The following is a 15,486-nucleotide window of genomic DNA, read 5'->3' as shown; positions in this document are numbered from 1 at the left end:
GGAATTTCTTTTTAAAGGCAAAGTGTTTCTGAAGGAAAGAGTTCAGATTCGGCAGATTGCATTAAAATATTCTCAGCGTCTCTGACTCAAATATAGTGATTTTGTGTGGACAGCAGCTAGCAGTCTGTAAAGGTTCAAGTTTGGTAGTGAAAGAAGTAAGAATCAGAGTGAGCGGTTGGGGAAAATGGAGCACATTAATTAAAGCTAAACTAATGAGAAAAATTGCTGTAACTAGTAAAACAAGTGCAGGAAAAATATTTCAATAATGCACATGTGTCCCCTGTGAAATGATCCTTATAAACATGAGGTGGGCACTTTTGAAAGCTTGATAGAATGTGCATCTCTTAACATTATCAAGACTGTTTCCTGATGGAGAAATTTTGCAAAATCTGTTCTGTCCAGCACATAATAAAATCGGAGGTGAACATAATAAAAAAAAAAATAATTAGTCTGACTAATGTTACAAGATTATAATGAGTATATATCTGCTGCAAGCCTTGCCTCCTTTTTTTCCCCTAAGGTATTTTACAGCCCTCTAAATTAATAGTCAGCCTAAATGGTTTGGAGACTTGTTTTATTAAACATTTTTCAGCAGTAGGCAGAAAATAGCAACCAGAACTATTTTTCTCTAGAGCAAACCTGATCCAGAGTTCATATTCTTAGCATAGATTGTATTATTTTGAATTCCTTTAAAGGAGGAAAAGCCTCTCTTCAGCCTAGTGATTCAGACACAAATAGACATTAGTGAAGCTTTCACCCGTATCTTTTCCAGCCTGCTGTCCATTCTCTTTCATTGTTTCCTTCCTGTCCAAACCCAGGAGGGCTAAAAGTGGCCATCATATCGGCTAAGCCCAGCTGCTACACCCCCCTACTAAAGAGCAGGCTGATAATATTCTCTCTTCAGCATGTTAGACATGAGCTATTAGAAGCCCAGGAATAGATCCAGGCTCAGGTTTCCTACATGATCTATTTGTTTAACCTGTTGGGCCAGCTGTGGAAGTGAAGATATATTCTAATAGTCAGTGATGACATCTGAAACAAAGGGGAAACTGCTGTTCCTAAGTAAACTTTTAATTAAACCCTATTTGTAATTGTTATGGCATCTGAAGATGGTTATCTTCTTGGAGAAGATGTAATATAGGCACTTCTTTAAAAATATGTGGGAAAATTACAAGTGCCTTTAGTAAAAGGGAATTTAGAGGTTGCCTGTACACATTTTAAAAAAAAATTAAGTGATAGAGAACCACCTGTGTCAAGGGTTTCATGGTGAAATGTGGGCATTTTCTTCTTAGGTGTCCAGTTCCAAACTGTGCAAGGGATATTAACCTCTAGTTACCATCTGTTAACATAAGTTGAATGAGTTTGTTCTGCCTGTAGTGCAGGCAAGTGCTTACTGTATTAAGCTAGAAGTGGTTTAGATTGCACTCCCCCTCTGCCTGAACAAATGACAGTCTGGACCTTTTATCTGGCAACAGAATTTTTATAGGGATTTCAGAGGGTGGGAAATGCCACAGAAACTTGTTTTAATGTGCCCTAAACTCTCTTCCCTGTGTCCTATTAGAAATCAGGACTTCCAGTGTGACAGAGGTGAGGATTCACTGTCCTTAGTTCCTACTCACTGTTAGGGCACCTTCCCCCCCCCCCCCCCGCCCCATTTGTGTGGGGTTTTTCTCTAATGCTTTTGTTTCTTTCATTAACATGAGAAAGGATCATAGTGTTTCACATTTGAAGCTAGAAGGGAGAATGGAGTTCAATTAAAGGATAGATCGTATAGAAGTTCCCATTTAAAATTTGGGAGCATTTGGGGACTTCTCTGAGCTGCTCATCACTCAAGGTTGTCTCAAGGTCCTGATCTATGGCTCAAGATCTTAAGTAAATAGCAATTTAGGACACTAGTGAAACTCTGGCGGGTGATTTGCTGTTTGTCTGCATTTCTAAATTTACAGACTCTTATTTAGTTACCTCAGAATTTACTGTGTGAATTTGTCAATGCTGCAAACCACAACGAAGATGCAGGTTGCTCACACAAGAGCTAATTTTACCATCGGTTTAAACGTCCTAGTTGTCCACAGAGCTGATTCAAGATATGAAGAGGTGGTGAATATAAATTTTGCTGCCTTAATGAAAAAGGCAACATCACTTCTGCTATGAAAAGGGAAGACAGAAAAGTACCAAAGTTGAGCTGAAAAGCAGAGGGGACCCGTGCTGCTGTCCCCGCAAGAGGAGTGGGGAGTGGCAGCAGCGGGGCAGTTGCGGCTGCTGAAACAAGTTTGCTGTGAGCACCACGTACACCTTAACTCTTTGCATGGCAGCAAGTCTGGCTTTCCAAGATCCTCCCATAGGCAAAGCAAGCCTGATCATTGATGTGTATATATCAGGAGGTTCCCTTAGGTAGTGCCTGCTCTCTCTGTGTCAGGAACCAGCTGTGATCGCCAGAGTTTGTATTTAAAGTTGTGTGATGCTTCTTTGTTTAAGACGCTGCTGAAATTCTTTGTGATTTAAATAGGCTTGCCAAAAATTGTGATTTAGGCTGAAACTGTTCAGCAGGGTCATGGTGGGTAATTCCCTTTGGAAGAGATCAGCGAGGCCAACCAGGGGAGCAGCAATGGGGGTGGACGACAAGGTGGGAAGGAATTGCACAGAAAACTTTGCTCTGGCATTTCCTAACTCTTAACTGTTTGAGCATACAAACTTAACATCCTTCAATGGGTTGTAATACAACTGCCTGTTAAGTACCACAACTTAAACACTTCTTATCTCATGATTGAAAATTTGTAGGATGTCCTGAAAAAATGCTAAAAGCAGGTAGAAGTTTGCTGATGGAAAGTTTGCTGGGTGCTTTTTTTTCTAATTAGCTTGCTCCCTCATTTTCTAACAAGCTTGTTCTTAAATCTGCACTTGTTTTTAAAATTCACAGTGTGTTAAAAGCATTTGAGATTCGCAAATGGCCAATTACCAAATCTGGCACCGCCTTCACGTTGGGGCAGAGTCCCCTTCAGTTGTGTCTCCGCAGCGTGGCGAGGGTCTGCAACATTGCCCTCAATTTTCCCCCTTGTAACCAGAAGCAGCCTCTGATTGCTGCGTCCACCTACAGGCAACCGAGCGATGCGAGAGCGACCCAAGAAACTAGGAGCTTGGCACTCTTATCCTGACAAAGGAAATGTTTTTTAAAGGCAGTTCGCTGCACAGTAACGTATTCTTGTGATTTGGGGTTTTGGTAGTTTTGGGGGGCAGCGGGAGCCGTGCCCCAGCAGCTCCTCACCCACAGAGCTGCGGCCCTGGTGCTGGTGGCCCCCATGGGCAGCCGGCGCCCCGGGCCTTGCCGCAGGGTACCCGGAGGCAGCGACACCCGGTCTGGCGTCTGCGTCGGCCGCTGGCGCGGCTCGGCACGATGGGCTGCCCTCTGTTACCATGGCAACGGGCAGATGGGGGGCTTCGGTGGGGTCAGCGGGGAGGCGGCCGCAGCAGCACAACGGACGAGCCGCTCAATAACAGCCCTTTCAGCTCTGACAGCTCTGCTCTGGCTGGCCAGAAGTAGTTATCAGATTACTTGTATTAAAACCTAATTAAGATGTGTGCCAGTAAATGCAGCATGGTTATTGGATTTGGTGATTTAGCTGCTGCAGGTTGCTGCAATCCAATCACGCCATTTCAGCAAATTCAGCTCCGTGGAGTAGAGTGAACACGTTTTACATCAGTAACCTGACTACTGAAAGAGTAAATAACCTTTTAATGCCTCTGCTACGTCAAGGACTCATCCCCACTGCTGAGTGGATGGACATTGCCCACAGACCCTTGCATATTAATTTCTGTCAAATCAACTTTAAAACCCAGAGGAGGACTGACAGGTTGTATCAGTTTTTCCCTTCACTGCGGATTGCCTGCGGATTAACGGAGCTGTGAGTCCCCCAGGGCAGGGAGCTTGCAGCGAGAGCCTTGTGGGTGCCCCTGCATTAGCAATGTGCCTTTATAGAAAACAAGGAAGCTTTTGGTTTTATCTGTAGGCCGCAGACAAGGGGACAATCTAAATGTAACATGGTGGGTGCTAGTCCAGCTTTGTTGGATGGTGTTGGATGCAATGGAAGTTTATCCTGCTGGGTGGGATTCACCTTGGTGCTAGAACTTTGCTTTGTTTGATGTTTCACCTAATTTTGGCAGGTTCTTGCAGTGGTTGTCTACCCATAGCTGTCAAAATGTAACAAAACTTATATATCCCTTTCCGTGTCATTTCTGGACAGGCTAGGGTATAGCCTAGTCTCAGATCCAGATTTTACTGCTCTACGGTGTGAGAGATCTAGTGTTCTGCAGGTTGTAGCTGCACAAAGTAGCAAGGTAGCTTGGAGCCATCCTAACATAAAGCTGCATACGAGCTCCAAGCGCTGAGAATCAGAGCAAAACATTTACCTTGAAGCATTCGTTACCGCTTGTGATGCCTCAGTTTTGCTCTCCTTTTGTGGAACCACTTGTCTCATGAAACTGCCGCTTTTCTGCCTCCATATAGAAACAGGATTTTTTGTTTAAGTAGTTAATGGAAAATTCTTTGAAGGACATTATTATTACCGCTAAATAGGAGCTTACTCCTTAGTACCAGGTTGTCCTGTAAGTAGTCCAAACGTAACGTGGTTCAAGAGCTTCATGTCTTCACCTTGTGCCTTGAAGTAACGTGACAAAGTGTGGAGTCAGTTCCTGTCCTTCAACACTCCCAGGCCAAGGAGGAGCAGCCGCCCAACATCCCAACTGGACAGATCTTGCCACTTTGGTGGAAAAATGGTTTCATTTGGAATGGAGGGCGAGGATACGGTGGTCACTCAGATGCTCAGGACGCAGTACACGTTTGCCTGGTAGTTGGTGTTGCCAAAGTGAACGTGGCGACCGTGCAACCTCACTCACTCATATTAGCAAAATGTGCAGAAGGTTCTGTCACCCAGTTGTAAAATTGATGGCAGGCATCGATGTGCAGTTGTAACATATGGGAAGTACAGTGAATGTGGGTGGAGCTGTTCATTTCTCATCTTGAATCATTTACGAGATCAGCAGGCAGGCCAGATACAATGCATATGGGAATGTGTGGCTGTGCTGCACATGTCACACGTAATAGCAGAGACTGTGAGAGGGCCCAGAGCCTGTCCTCGGGAGCTAAATGCACTGGAGCACGCTGGTAGTCCCAGTGTGTGGACCAAGGGCCAGCTTGGCAGCAGTTTTGGGAGAGCAGACTGGTAGACAGGATTTGAGAATTCACAGACCGAGATCTGCACTGACTAGAACTACTCCCTCTTTATCCATCATGACCCAGAATTGCAGAAGGGAATGTTACTAAGCCTGTACTCAAGCACTGGAGATAGATACAGAAGATAAAAGTAAAGTTGTGGCCTGCTGGTCAAAAACCCATCCCAGTGCCTGTGTCATCTTTCTCCCTCTGCTCAAGGGGACAGTCTAAATGTAATACCGTGGGTGGTGAAGTTACAAAACAGAAAAGCATAATTGAGTAGTATTGCCATAATTAAAGAGTTTTCTATTTACAGTAGTTGATCTGAATCACCCTTTGCATGATCTGAAAGGATATAGAGCTTTACAATAGAGTGCTTGTATCCAGTCATGTTTTTGAAATTTGCATGGGCTGCCTGTGAGTATCTAGTAGAAAGTGTTGTTTTGACGTAAAATTCACATGAGCTGGAAATGACTTCTCTCTGGGTGCCAGAACTGGAGGAAGTTCCTCGCACTGAAGTGGTGGCTCTTCAGCTGGAGCCTCCTCCCTGCGAGAGGAGAGGCGCGCCTGGGAAGGGCCTCTCTCTCTTCGGAGCTGCTTCGCTCTTGCAGCTGGAACGGGCCCTGCCGCAGCGATGGGCACCGCTCTTCGTGTTGCTGCAGAGATGTGGGTCAAGGAATTTATATACTTCCCTATGTCTTTAGCCGCCAGTAATAATTTTGTGCAAGTGGGTCTCTCAAAGGCCATATGATTGTACTTAAAACAGACTAGCAGAATGGGAAGATTATTAATTGAATGTAGAAATCAGCAGAAACTTAAATTCTAAGGGCCTGAAACCAGACTGTAGTTGGTAGTTGTAGAGTCAGGCTCTCGTGATTGAGGAGGATTTCATAGCTTCAAGGCTTTAAATAGGTAGGGCAGCACTGGAGTTCTTCCCTTGGCTGCTGAAGACAGCACTTCCCAGTTACACCTTCCTACCAGTCCTGCTATAAAGTAATAAGTACTCCAGAAATAAAGGACTGGAAGATGTCTTTATTAGAAATGAAGAAGTGCAGTAAGGTCACATATCCTCATCAGGTTAAAGGAAATCAATGGCAAAGAACTCAGTGCTCCAGTCTGAAACTATGATGTTGCCTCCAGCAAAACACCACCCTTGTTCCTGCACTCCCTGGGACCAAGATGTTCATGGAAAAGCTACTATCTTTAAAAACAAAACAAGAAACAGTACAAGGGTGGTTTTGTGTAGGGGGAGTTTTCTGAAGTTTAACGCCCCTGAAATCACCTTTAGTAAAGAAATGAAGCATAAACAGCCCCTATACCAACATGGTATAGTTTAGAAGGTATAGGGGGAGTGAAAATAGATCCATAGTGCCTTAAGTTTATATTTAGTAGACTATCCTGTCCTATCAAAGTGGTGATTTTGTTTGCTTCATTGGATGTTTACAACCAGCTGTCACTGTTTGCAGCTAGCTGCGTTTAGTTTTGATCTGATCCCCAGGAGGTGGTCCTGCAGCTCCTCAAATCCCCTTTTGAGGAAACATTACAGAGTCACAGGACACTTAGGAAATATGGGTGTTCAGTGTTTGCTACATGATTGTTGCAGTTTGATTTCAAGGAAGTTGGCTGACAGATACAGATCAGTAAATACTGATTTTGACGTAGATTTTGGCAATTCTGTTTTAGCTAGATTTTCCTAGCTTTTTATAAAAAAATTTGGGGGTGTTTAATAATGCAGTTATTTGAACAATCCCAATTAAGAATGTGGATATTCCGAGTGATTAGCTTAGCTGCATTATGACAGCCATACAAGTCAAAACTACCACATGGAGCTGAAAGTAGAAAGATTGAGAAAATCACATGTTGAGCCAGAAATAGTTTGAAAAAACAAGTGCAAAGTTTAGATCCAGAACTAACCTTGACAAAAACAGAGCTGGTTCATGCTCCCTAACTGCATAGTGTTTAGATGCGTAGGTTTTTCTCTAGAGTACTGCTATTTAAAGACAAGAGGCTTCTAAGATATCTGAAAGGACTTCTAATTAAAGACATTTCTATTTAAAGACTGAAATGCATTTAATGTAAAAACACAATTTCCAGCTTCCTGGGACACGTTTATGGCCCACACTACAGGTCCTAAGTAGACTTTTTAAATTTTTCATGGCCGGAGTAATAAACAGTCACTGGGGACATAACAAGCTGTACTGGCTGTTGTGATTAAAGAAGTAAAGGTGCGGTCACCCTATCTACAGCAGTGTTTTCCTTTCTCAGGCACTTGTTTCTCAAGTGTAAGCAAAAGGCTTCTGTGTATTCCTTCTGATACTTGCCAGCTTGTTCCCTCTGTTCTGCAGCCCCTGATGAGAGGACCTGTGGAGTGATGGGCTCTTTGCATCCTTTCCCAGGAATCCCTGTTACACTGTTAAAGAATCTACACTGATGTGCTTAATCAACCCTAAGCTTACTTGAAATAAATGTTCTGTAACAAGTTTTGGACATTGTCTAGGTTGCAAAGAGCAGTGGACGGAAAACAAAAGTTGTTGTCACTTCAGGTCCAGTTTGTCCAGGGGCTGGGGTATTTGGATTCATAATCTGGACTAGTGCATGTTTCAGGAAGACAGTTATTGAAGCAGCTACAGAGTGTGCAGCTTGCTTAGCTACAGGTGTCAGAACGCCGCCCTGCAGTCTTTAGTGATGACACTTAATGGCAAAGCAAATTTGCTGTTGTGTCGTGATAAAGCTTCTAAATTAGAAGTGCAAACCTTTAAAAGTGCTCGTTTTAAAGTGTGAAGATAAAATATATTGACTGCCCATCTAGGAGTAATGCTTTATTCTCAGCCCAACCACCAGACTGAGCTCTGTCATCTGGGAGCTGCACCCGCCAGTGCAAACATCAAAGTTTCTACCATGAACTCCAACTTCAGATGCTCTGCAACCCTTTTATCTATTTTTTCCAGGTTACAGCAGCTTGACAAGCACTGCCAGGCCACTGCCCAGCAGTTAGTGGAGTTGCTCAACAAACAGAATCAGCTCTTCAAAGAGAAGCAGCTGCTTACAGAAGAGGTGCAGTTTCTGCGAACACAGGTATTGTGCCAAAAGAAAAGAAAGTCTGAGGGGAATATTCTGCAGCTTTAGCAGAGAAATCTGCCAGCAGTCTCATTTCAGCTGTTGGATTTTGTTGCTGTTGTTGCTTTAAATAAGGCATTACCTTATAAAAAATAAAAAATAAAAATCTATGCTATTGGAAGGAGACTGGTAGCTGGGCCTGAGTCTCATTTATACCTAAACTAAATGAAGAAAGTGTTTTGAAGCGACACTAAAACAGCAGAAGTTGTTCTTGGTGACAGTTCCTAGCTTTCTTATCAGAAGATTTTGTGTTCCTTTTTCAGAGAAAAGGGAAATCTGTTCTTTTAACAGCATTAACGTTTAAACAGTAGCTTGATGTTGATAATTTCTTTGAGCTTTTTACTGACATTTGTCAGACTTAAGCCCACTTTGTGATTTCCCCCCCCCCCCCCCTTTATTTTTAAAAGTCATTTAGCTTTCCTGGTGCTCCATGACCACTCAACCAAGTGTGAGATGGTGAATGTGAACCAGTCTGCCTGAGCACGAATCACTGCACTGTATCTGTAGCAGGACTGACTGTTGCTTTTTTTTTTGGCCACTGTTCTTCAGTCAGTCGGTGCTTTGGAAATAAGGGAGAGGGCTGCATGGTCTTTGTCCTTCAAACTTGTTTCAGAAAAAGGAGAAGTAACAAGCATAGAATGAGGTTTTCAGTAAAGCTATCAAACAATCAAACTCTTGTTTTGTGACCAAGTAAATGAACTTTTTCAACCATAGCATGATGTTTTCTAACTTGCAAACTAGTGAGTTTGCCCAGGGTAACTGGAATTCTGTTAACAAGATAACAAAAGACATGCAGAGTAGGAAATGTAGGCCAGTAGCACACCTAGCAGTAAACAGAACTTTAAAATATTTAAATCATACTGTTTTTCATAGGCTTTTTAGCTGTAGAATTTAGTAAATGTTTAACCTAGGAGAATAAAATCCATACTTTGTTATGCCTTTAATCATGTCAGTGTGTTTGGTTTTACAGGATTTCCTGTTGTAGTAGCAAACTTGGTAGCTCAAGATAGTGTAAGGGTATCAGCATGCAGTACCTACTGGCACATATCAGGGCAACCATAGTGCTCTCTCTAAAAGATAGTTTAAGAAGGTGGTTGTTCAGAAAAGAAAGTTAAAATTTCTGTTTTAAGGGAAGCAGTCTTGGTAACAACTTTACATGGTCCACAGGGATTTTGTTATTGATAATCTATTTTATCTGGAAGCGAGTATGCTTTTATGAAGTTGGGCAGAAGTACAAAAATGATACAAAAGAGGAAAAAATCATTCAGATATTATACTGCTATCAAGACTTCACTGGCAAAAGCTTCCTCCTTTATGTTCATTACAAGTTAATTGTGCTCCAGAGGATACTTTTTAACTTGAGAACACTCAGAAGAGAAGAATGATATAAAAAAATTATTACAAAATGCATCCTAAAAATCTATTTGCTGCTATTTAAAGCAACGATGGTTCTCTGGGAATTGGAATTCAGCCCAAAAGAGCTGCCTGGAATATCAGACAATTGGTTTAAGAAAACTAAAGAAAAGTTCGCCATAAATGGGAGATTTTAACTACAGAAAGATGTATGTAGTTAGTGTAGAAATATATATTTTTTTAAAAAATCAACTGCAGAATTAGTGTTGATCAAAGGTAAAAGTGACATCATATTCCACATTTTACTGTATTGTTCAACAGTTTTCCTTTATAATCAGTTGGGGGTGCAGGGGGAAGAAACCAATTGTACCCAATCTTTGAAAAATGATGTAAAACACACTATGTGTTATTGTATCTTGGAACGTAAGCCACTAGTAACTGCAGTTGCATATTTCAGGAAAAAAAATGGGATGCAGATCTCAAACAGGACACAGATGGAATCAAGTAAAAACCTGGATGGATAAAGAGAAATGAGCAGAAGTAGGTATTTTTTCTGTATCCTATATATAGAGAGAGGGGAGGGAGAGGAAAGAAGGAATAAAACTATTTGCAGATGTGGGTTGAATCTGGCAAACACTTCAAGACAAAAGGGAGAAGAAAGTGTTTGAAACATTTTTGGGTTTGAAGTTGTTGGAGCTTTTTGTGTTTGTTTTTTTTTAAGCACTTAAAAATTTAGGACAAGCATTTCACAGCAAAGACAGGTTTACGTGACAGAATTAAAAAAAAAAAAACTTAAAAGATTTAAATTGGAGGGAAGGGGGGGACATGTAACTCTTAGCAAGGTGAGAGCTTCTAGAAAAACCCAGATTTTACCATAGGTACTTTTTGGTCTGGATAATCACTGGGTGATTATCCAAATCTTTTGATTTGGAATTGGTTAGTTTTGTCTCTTCCAGTAATATTTTCCTTCTGAGGTAGCAGAATCCTCTCTAGTTCTTCACAAAGGCTACAGTGTGTTCTGTAATAAATCATAAAACTTAGTGTCATGTTGAAGGAAACATAAATAATTGTATTTGGAGCAGTGCTGTTGGAGTTACAGTACTGCTACATAGTTATAGCTGTGCCTATTACCTTGTAAGAGTTACTTTTGGGGGGTTTAACTTTAAAAGTCACAGATTTTAAAATTGCATCTTTTGATCTAGCTGACCTAGAGGGGAAAAAAAAAAAAAAAAAAAGCACTGACAAACATATAAACTTAAAAACTTGGGTTACTTCCACTGCAATTTTTGTTTCTAAGGTTAGTGTTTGCTGGGGGAGGGGAAGGAAGAAAGAAAGAAAAAAAAAAAAAAAAAGATGTCTTTAAATCCATCTACATTCTGGTGTGTTGAGAGACTGTTTTTCATGGAAAACTCATTTGACACTGTAAGGAAAATTCTGGCTTTTACAGTGAATGAAAAAAAAAAGGCATCATAAAAGAAACACCTGATCCTGCTGTGTGCTGAATTCCCTTACAGGCAACATGAGTTAAAAGGCTTTTAGTTTCCTTGTTGAAGGAGTAACCAGGATGAGTACCACAGTTTTCAGAAACATCTTCTCATTCTCAGCAGTGAATTACATGCTTTTAAAATCATAATGTTAAATCTCCTATTACTGAAAGAAGCTCAGTATTATTTCAGAATAACCACCTGCCTACAACATGATGAAGATGTTCATACTATAATTTTCATTTTCACAGAGCTAAAAAGGACCGGTATGATAACGTGGCCTGACCTTACAGCAGGGACTGTGTATCAGGCCATTACACTAATATTTAATAGCTGGCACTAATATTTAATCCATGTAAAGGTAGTCAAAAGTTTAATTATGGGATTTACACCTCTGGTTTTGAGTTTCTACCTTTGAAAGTCTTTCTTACATTGCAACTCACTACAAGTCAAGAGGATAAGAGATATTTAGCTCCCCTCCTATATAGTTACTAAACACAAATGTGCATAGTATAGCAAACCAACATCTAAACTGAGATTTCTAGAGACCTCAGCGCTGCCCACCCAGTACGAGTGTGCTCTGAAAGCTGGGATGTTCCTCACTTGCAGGCTCTGCCTTGGTGTCCATCAGTTTGACAGAAGTGTTTGTCCTGGTCAGTAATCCCCTCGCAGACCGGGGCTGCCGGAGGGGGCTGCTGGCCAGCTGAGCCAGCCAGAGCACAGACTGAGGGGCTCGGTCCCTGGGGATTACCTCCAGCTATGGCCGGTGTCCTGCGCTGCTGCTCTGCCTTCCCCCCTGAAGATCCCCTCCTGCAAGCCAGCCCTTCCCCAGCAGCTCCCTGTGCTCTCTGGAGGGCTGAGCTGCTGAAACTTCCTCCCTCATTACGGGTGCCCTGGTTTTCACAGTGAGCATATCTGTGAACAGACCGCCCTTCTTCTAAACAGAAGTTAAAATATACTCACCTGTGACTATATTCCTGTTCTCGTCCCTCTAGTCGCTCAGTGGGAGGTACTGTCAGAATTACAGCTGTTGCTGAGCCGTGGTTTTCTTACATCAGTAATTTTCAGTGAGGTCCCAGCAACGAATGCAGTGCATGATGTGCTCCCAGGTGCCCCATTTGCTTTTTTTTCCACTGTATGTTACAGAAGGGGAGCTTTGTGTCCAGAAAACATGTAGCTCGTCCATCTCCAATGTCAGAAGTGATTCAGGCTGACCCTTACATGGCCCTCAACTGTTTTTCAGGAGACCTGAAGACTGCATAGGTTATTGGGGAAAGAGCTTTTTTCTTTTTTTTTTTTTTTTAATGTAGTCTAAACGCACAAAAGTAGTGCCTCTGCCAGGTGTTTGTAACAGCCAGAGGTTGGTGGTTGTTTTTTTGTTTCGTTTTGGTTTTTTTTTAAGCAGGTGAAAGGAAAGTCTTCAGTACTCCTTGGATGGAGCTTAGTTAGAGACTATGAGTTGTACTATGACCAGAGTGGATACAGGTAGACCTCTGCTTGCTGTCTGACTGCCTTGTTATGACACTTCAAGGGCTGCATCACCTAATATTTAGCTCTGCAGAGTTTGTGAGTCTGCAGCTGTAGGAGGCCCGTACCTCCCCTGCAGTGTCTGGCCAGTGGGCAGAGCTGGGGAGCAGCTCAGGAGCTAAGCCTGACCCTCCTGAGAGCTCCACCTTGGGTTTTGCAGCTCTGGAAATGAGGATTGAGGCATCTAAGCACCCCAGTGCTTTCTAACCAGACAAGGAGGTAGCAGCTCCTCTCCCCTCTGTTACAAGTATAGTTAACAGCAATGAACCCATTCAGATGTCCATGGTCCTGCTCCTACAGAAACTTCCAACCTGTACACCTAAGAATACCTGACCACCCAGTTAAAACAGGTGCCAGTGAGGGGAGCAGGGAGTGGTGGGAGGAATCTGGGCAGTTTGTGCTGCAGAGGTCTGCTCACTGAATACCAACGTGCTCTTGGGAGGAGGAGAAACTTAAAGACTGGGAAGGCCCCCTGCCCCTGGGTATCCCGTGACCAACTCATTTGCCAACTACCTGGACATTAGGAGTGACAGATTTGTGTCCGTTTAGTTAGAGAACTGCCCATCTCAAATGACTGCTTTAGCATCCAGGCTGTTGCAGAGTGGGGTACACTGAGACTCTGCCAGTATTTGCGCTTTATTTTTAAAGCAGTTGAGGCCAGGCTGTAGTTAGGGGGAGAAGTGCCTACTGCATCAATCAAGCTGAGGTTCAGCATCTCGCAGAGCATTAACACTGGGTAGCTGTGGTGACATGTAGGCACCCCAGTGCTCTGGCGGGGGGGGAAGAACAGGTCCCTGACTGCCTTACACGCGTACAGGCAGGGCTAGTGAAACGCTTTTTGTGGCTGTAGGTGACAAGAGGAGGAAGAGGACAGCTTCTGAGTTAGAGGCGCGTGTGACAGTATGACATTCCCAGGGTAGACATATTTTGAAGTTTGGTGGTACAAAATGCTACTGTCTGAAAAGGGCTGCCAAAAAAAGAAGGAGAATCTCTACCTTGGGGGTGCAGCTGGGCAGGCTCGCTTTAGGGAGGGGAGAGAGCAGCGCATGAACAGGCCACGCTCTCAGCTGGGCCACCAAGGGCAGCTGCGCGGCAGAGGGAGGGGGTGGCGGGGGATGCTGTCAGCCGCCCACAACAGCAGCGACTGCCAGGAGACTTCTTCAGGAGCTGCGTGTTTGTGCAGGGAGGGGTTTGCCGCCTTAATCTCTGCCTGTATGCAAATGCTGGGGGTTACTGCAGCATGGAGGAGGTTGCCTTTGGCTGTCACTAACCGGGAATTTAAGCCGCAAGGCTTTCCAGGGCTGTAGTTAGCAGTTGGTGTTGGTGCATGGATTTTGGGGAAAAAAGTACCATGGTATTGTTTTTAATTAATTCTTTAATGAACTGCAGCTTCATAAATCTTCCTTTTTTAACTCAGCCCTAATTTCCTTACCAACTAGGGGGAAAAAAAAAAAAAACAAACCCCTTTAGTCCTCTAATGCAAAACCAGCCAAAGTAGAAAGTTCATTTTTATTTCTGAGGTCATTTACATCTCTTAAATTCAAATTTTAGAACTCCGGTGCCTTAATTCCAGGTAGCTCCCCCAGCTCCAACAGAGTTTGATGTCTCACTCTTATTCAGTCCTGAAGTGCTACTGAGAAAGCACAGACAGGAGCTATGCAAGAGCTTTGAAACTGCGAATTAGCCTTCCCACCAGGGCTTTTCTACCGGCCCCCAGGCAGCAGGTTCCTGTTTTGCTGCAGGTGCCCACCCCGTGCACACACTGTACAATTCACAGTAAACACTCTCTGGCACAAACCTGCCGCCTCCTTCTTGGAAAGGAGAAGGGGCAGGATCTTAGACGTGCCCCAAAACAAGAGCTCAGTTATTTACTGCTAAACATGAACGATGTCTAAAGCTCATGGAGATCCTGTTTTTCAGAAATCAAATAGCTCTTGTTCTTGCTACCTGTAAGGCTTGTGATCTTAGGGAGAGGCGCGGACAGCAGGCCGGCAGGAAGTGCAGCGCTTGTTTACATGGCATTAACCATCTCTGTGTTCCTCTTCTAAGAACTCACCCACAGCCTGAAGTGCCACAAATGAGAAACACAAGCAACGTGATACAGACTACTTACACGGCTGTCTCTTTCTTCTTTCAGGTCTGCTCTGCACCTGGCTGAAACTTGTCTGAGGCTCACCCAAAGACACCTCTGCAGAAAACAGGCACGCTCACTGGCTAATTTCAGCTGGTTTCTATTTGGTTTTAACTACAGAATCATAAATATTTTGAAGCCTTACCAGCCTACCAAACTTCCTAGGAAGACAGCTGAGACTTTTCTGAAAAGACGAGGCTTGTTTTAACAGCTATTATGTAGTGTGGACTTAAGTCATAATTTATATGATTTTTTATAAAATGTTTTTATGTATAATTGAACATAGATGTCTTATTTACAGATTGAAATACTAATAAATCTAATTGGATTCTTATTTTCCTCATTCTGTCCTTCTGAATTCAAGGGAAAGTGTGTGCACAGGGAGGAGGGAGAAGGGGACTGTTTTAAGTCCTGCACAAGCACCCTGTGCTCCTGTTCATAAACTCATTACCAGAATCTACCTGGGAACTTTATTTTTACAAGGTATTTGTCACTTTTTAGACAGAAGTGAGAGTCCCAACACCTACTTATCCATCAGAAGAGCGTTAAGAATGATTGAGAAATATCCCATATGACATGAAAGAATTCCCACGGAGCAGGTTTCCCTTCAAAACGTTCCCTGGATAAAGTCTTCAGGAGAAAGGAACCCTTAGTACAGATTTGCCTTT

General features: G+C 43.0%; 1 protein-coding gene across 4 annotated transcripts in view; it reads left to right on the top strand.

Annotated features, from left to right (window-relative positions):
* SDCCAG8 (SHH signaling and ciliogenesis regulator SDCCAG8) overlaps nucleotides 1–15,152 on the top strand; it is a 120,993-nt gene extending 105,841 nt beyond the window's left edge. For 2 of the 4 annotated variants that reach the window (XM_074818362.1, XM_074818363.1), the window contains 3 exons: nucleotides 8,155–8,281; nucleotides 10,134–10,216; nucleotides 14,825–15,152. In XM_074818362.1, the coding sequence (XP_074674463.1) occupies nucleotides 8,155–8,281; nucleotides 10,134–10,184 (178 nt within the window). In that variant the 3' untranslated portion in view covers nucleotides 10,185–10,216; nucleotides 14,825–15,152. Of the gene's footprint in view, nucleotides 1–8,154; nucleotides 8,282–10,120; nucleotides 10,217–14,824 lie in introns of those variants that run through there. The other 2 variants (XM_074818360.1, XM_074818364.1) reach the window with 2 other exon arrangements.
* Nucleotides 15,153–15,486: the final 334 nt, after the last annotated feature.

The sequence above is a fragment of the Strix aluco genome, chromosome 3 (genome assembly GCF_031877795.1).
Source record: "Strix aluco isolate bStrAlu1 chromosome 3, bStrAlu1.hap1, whole genome shotgun sequence".
Taxonomy (NCBI): domain Eukaryota; kingdom Metazoa; phylum Chordata; class Aves; order Strigiformes; family Strigidae; genus Strix; species Strix aluco.
The sequence above is the reverse complement of the archived record's forward strand: the minus strand, read 5'-3'. Positions and strand labels throughout refer to the sequence as shown.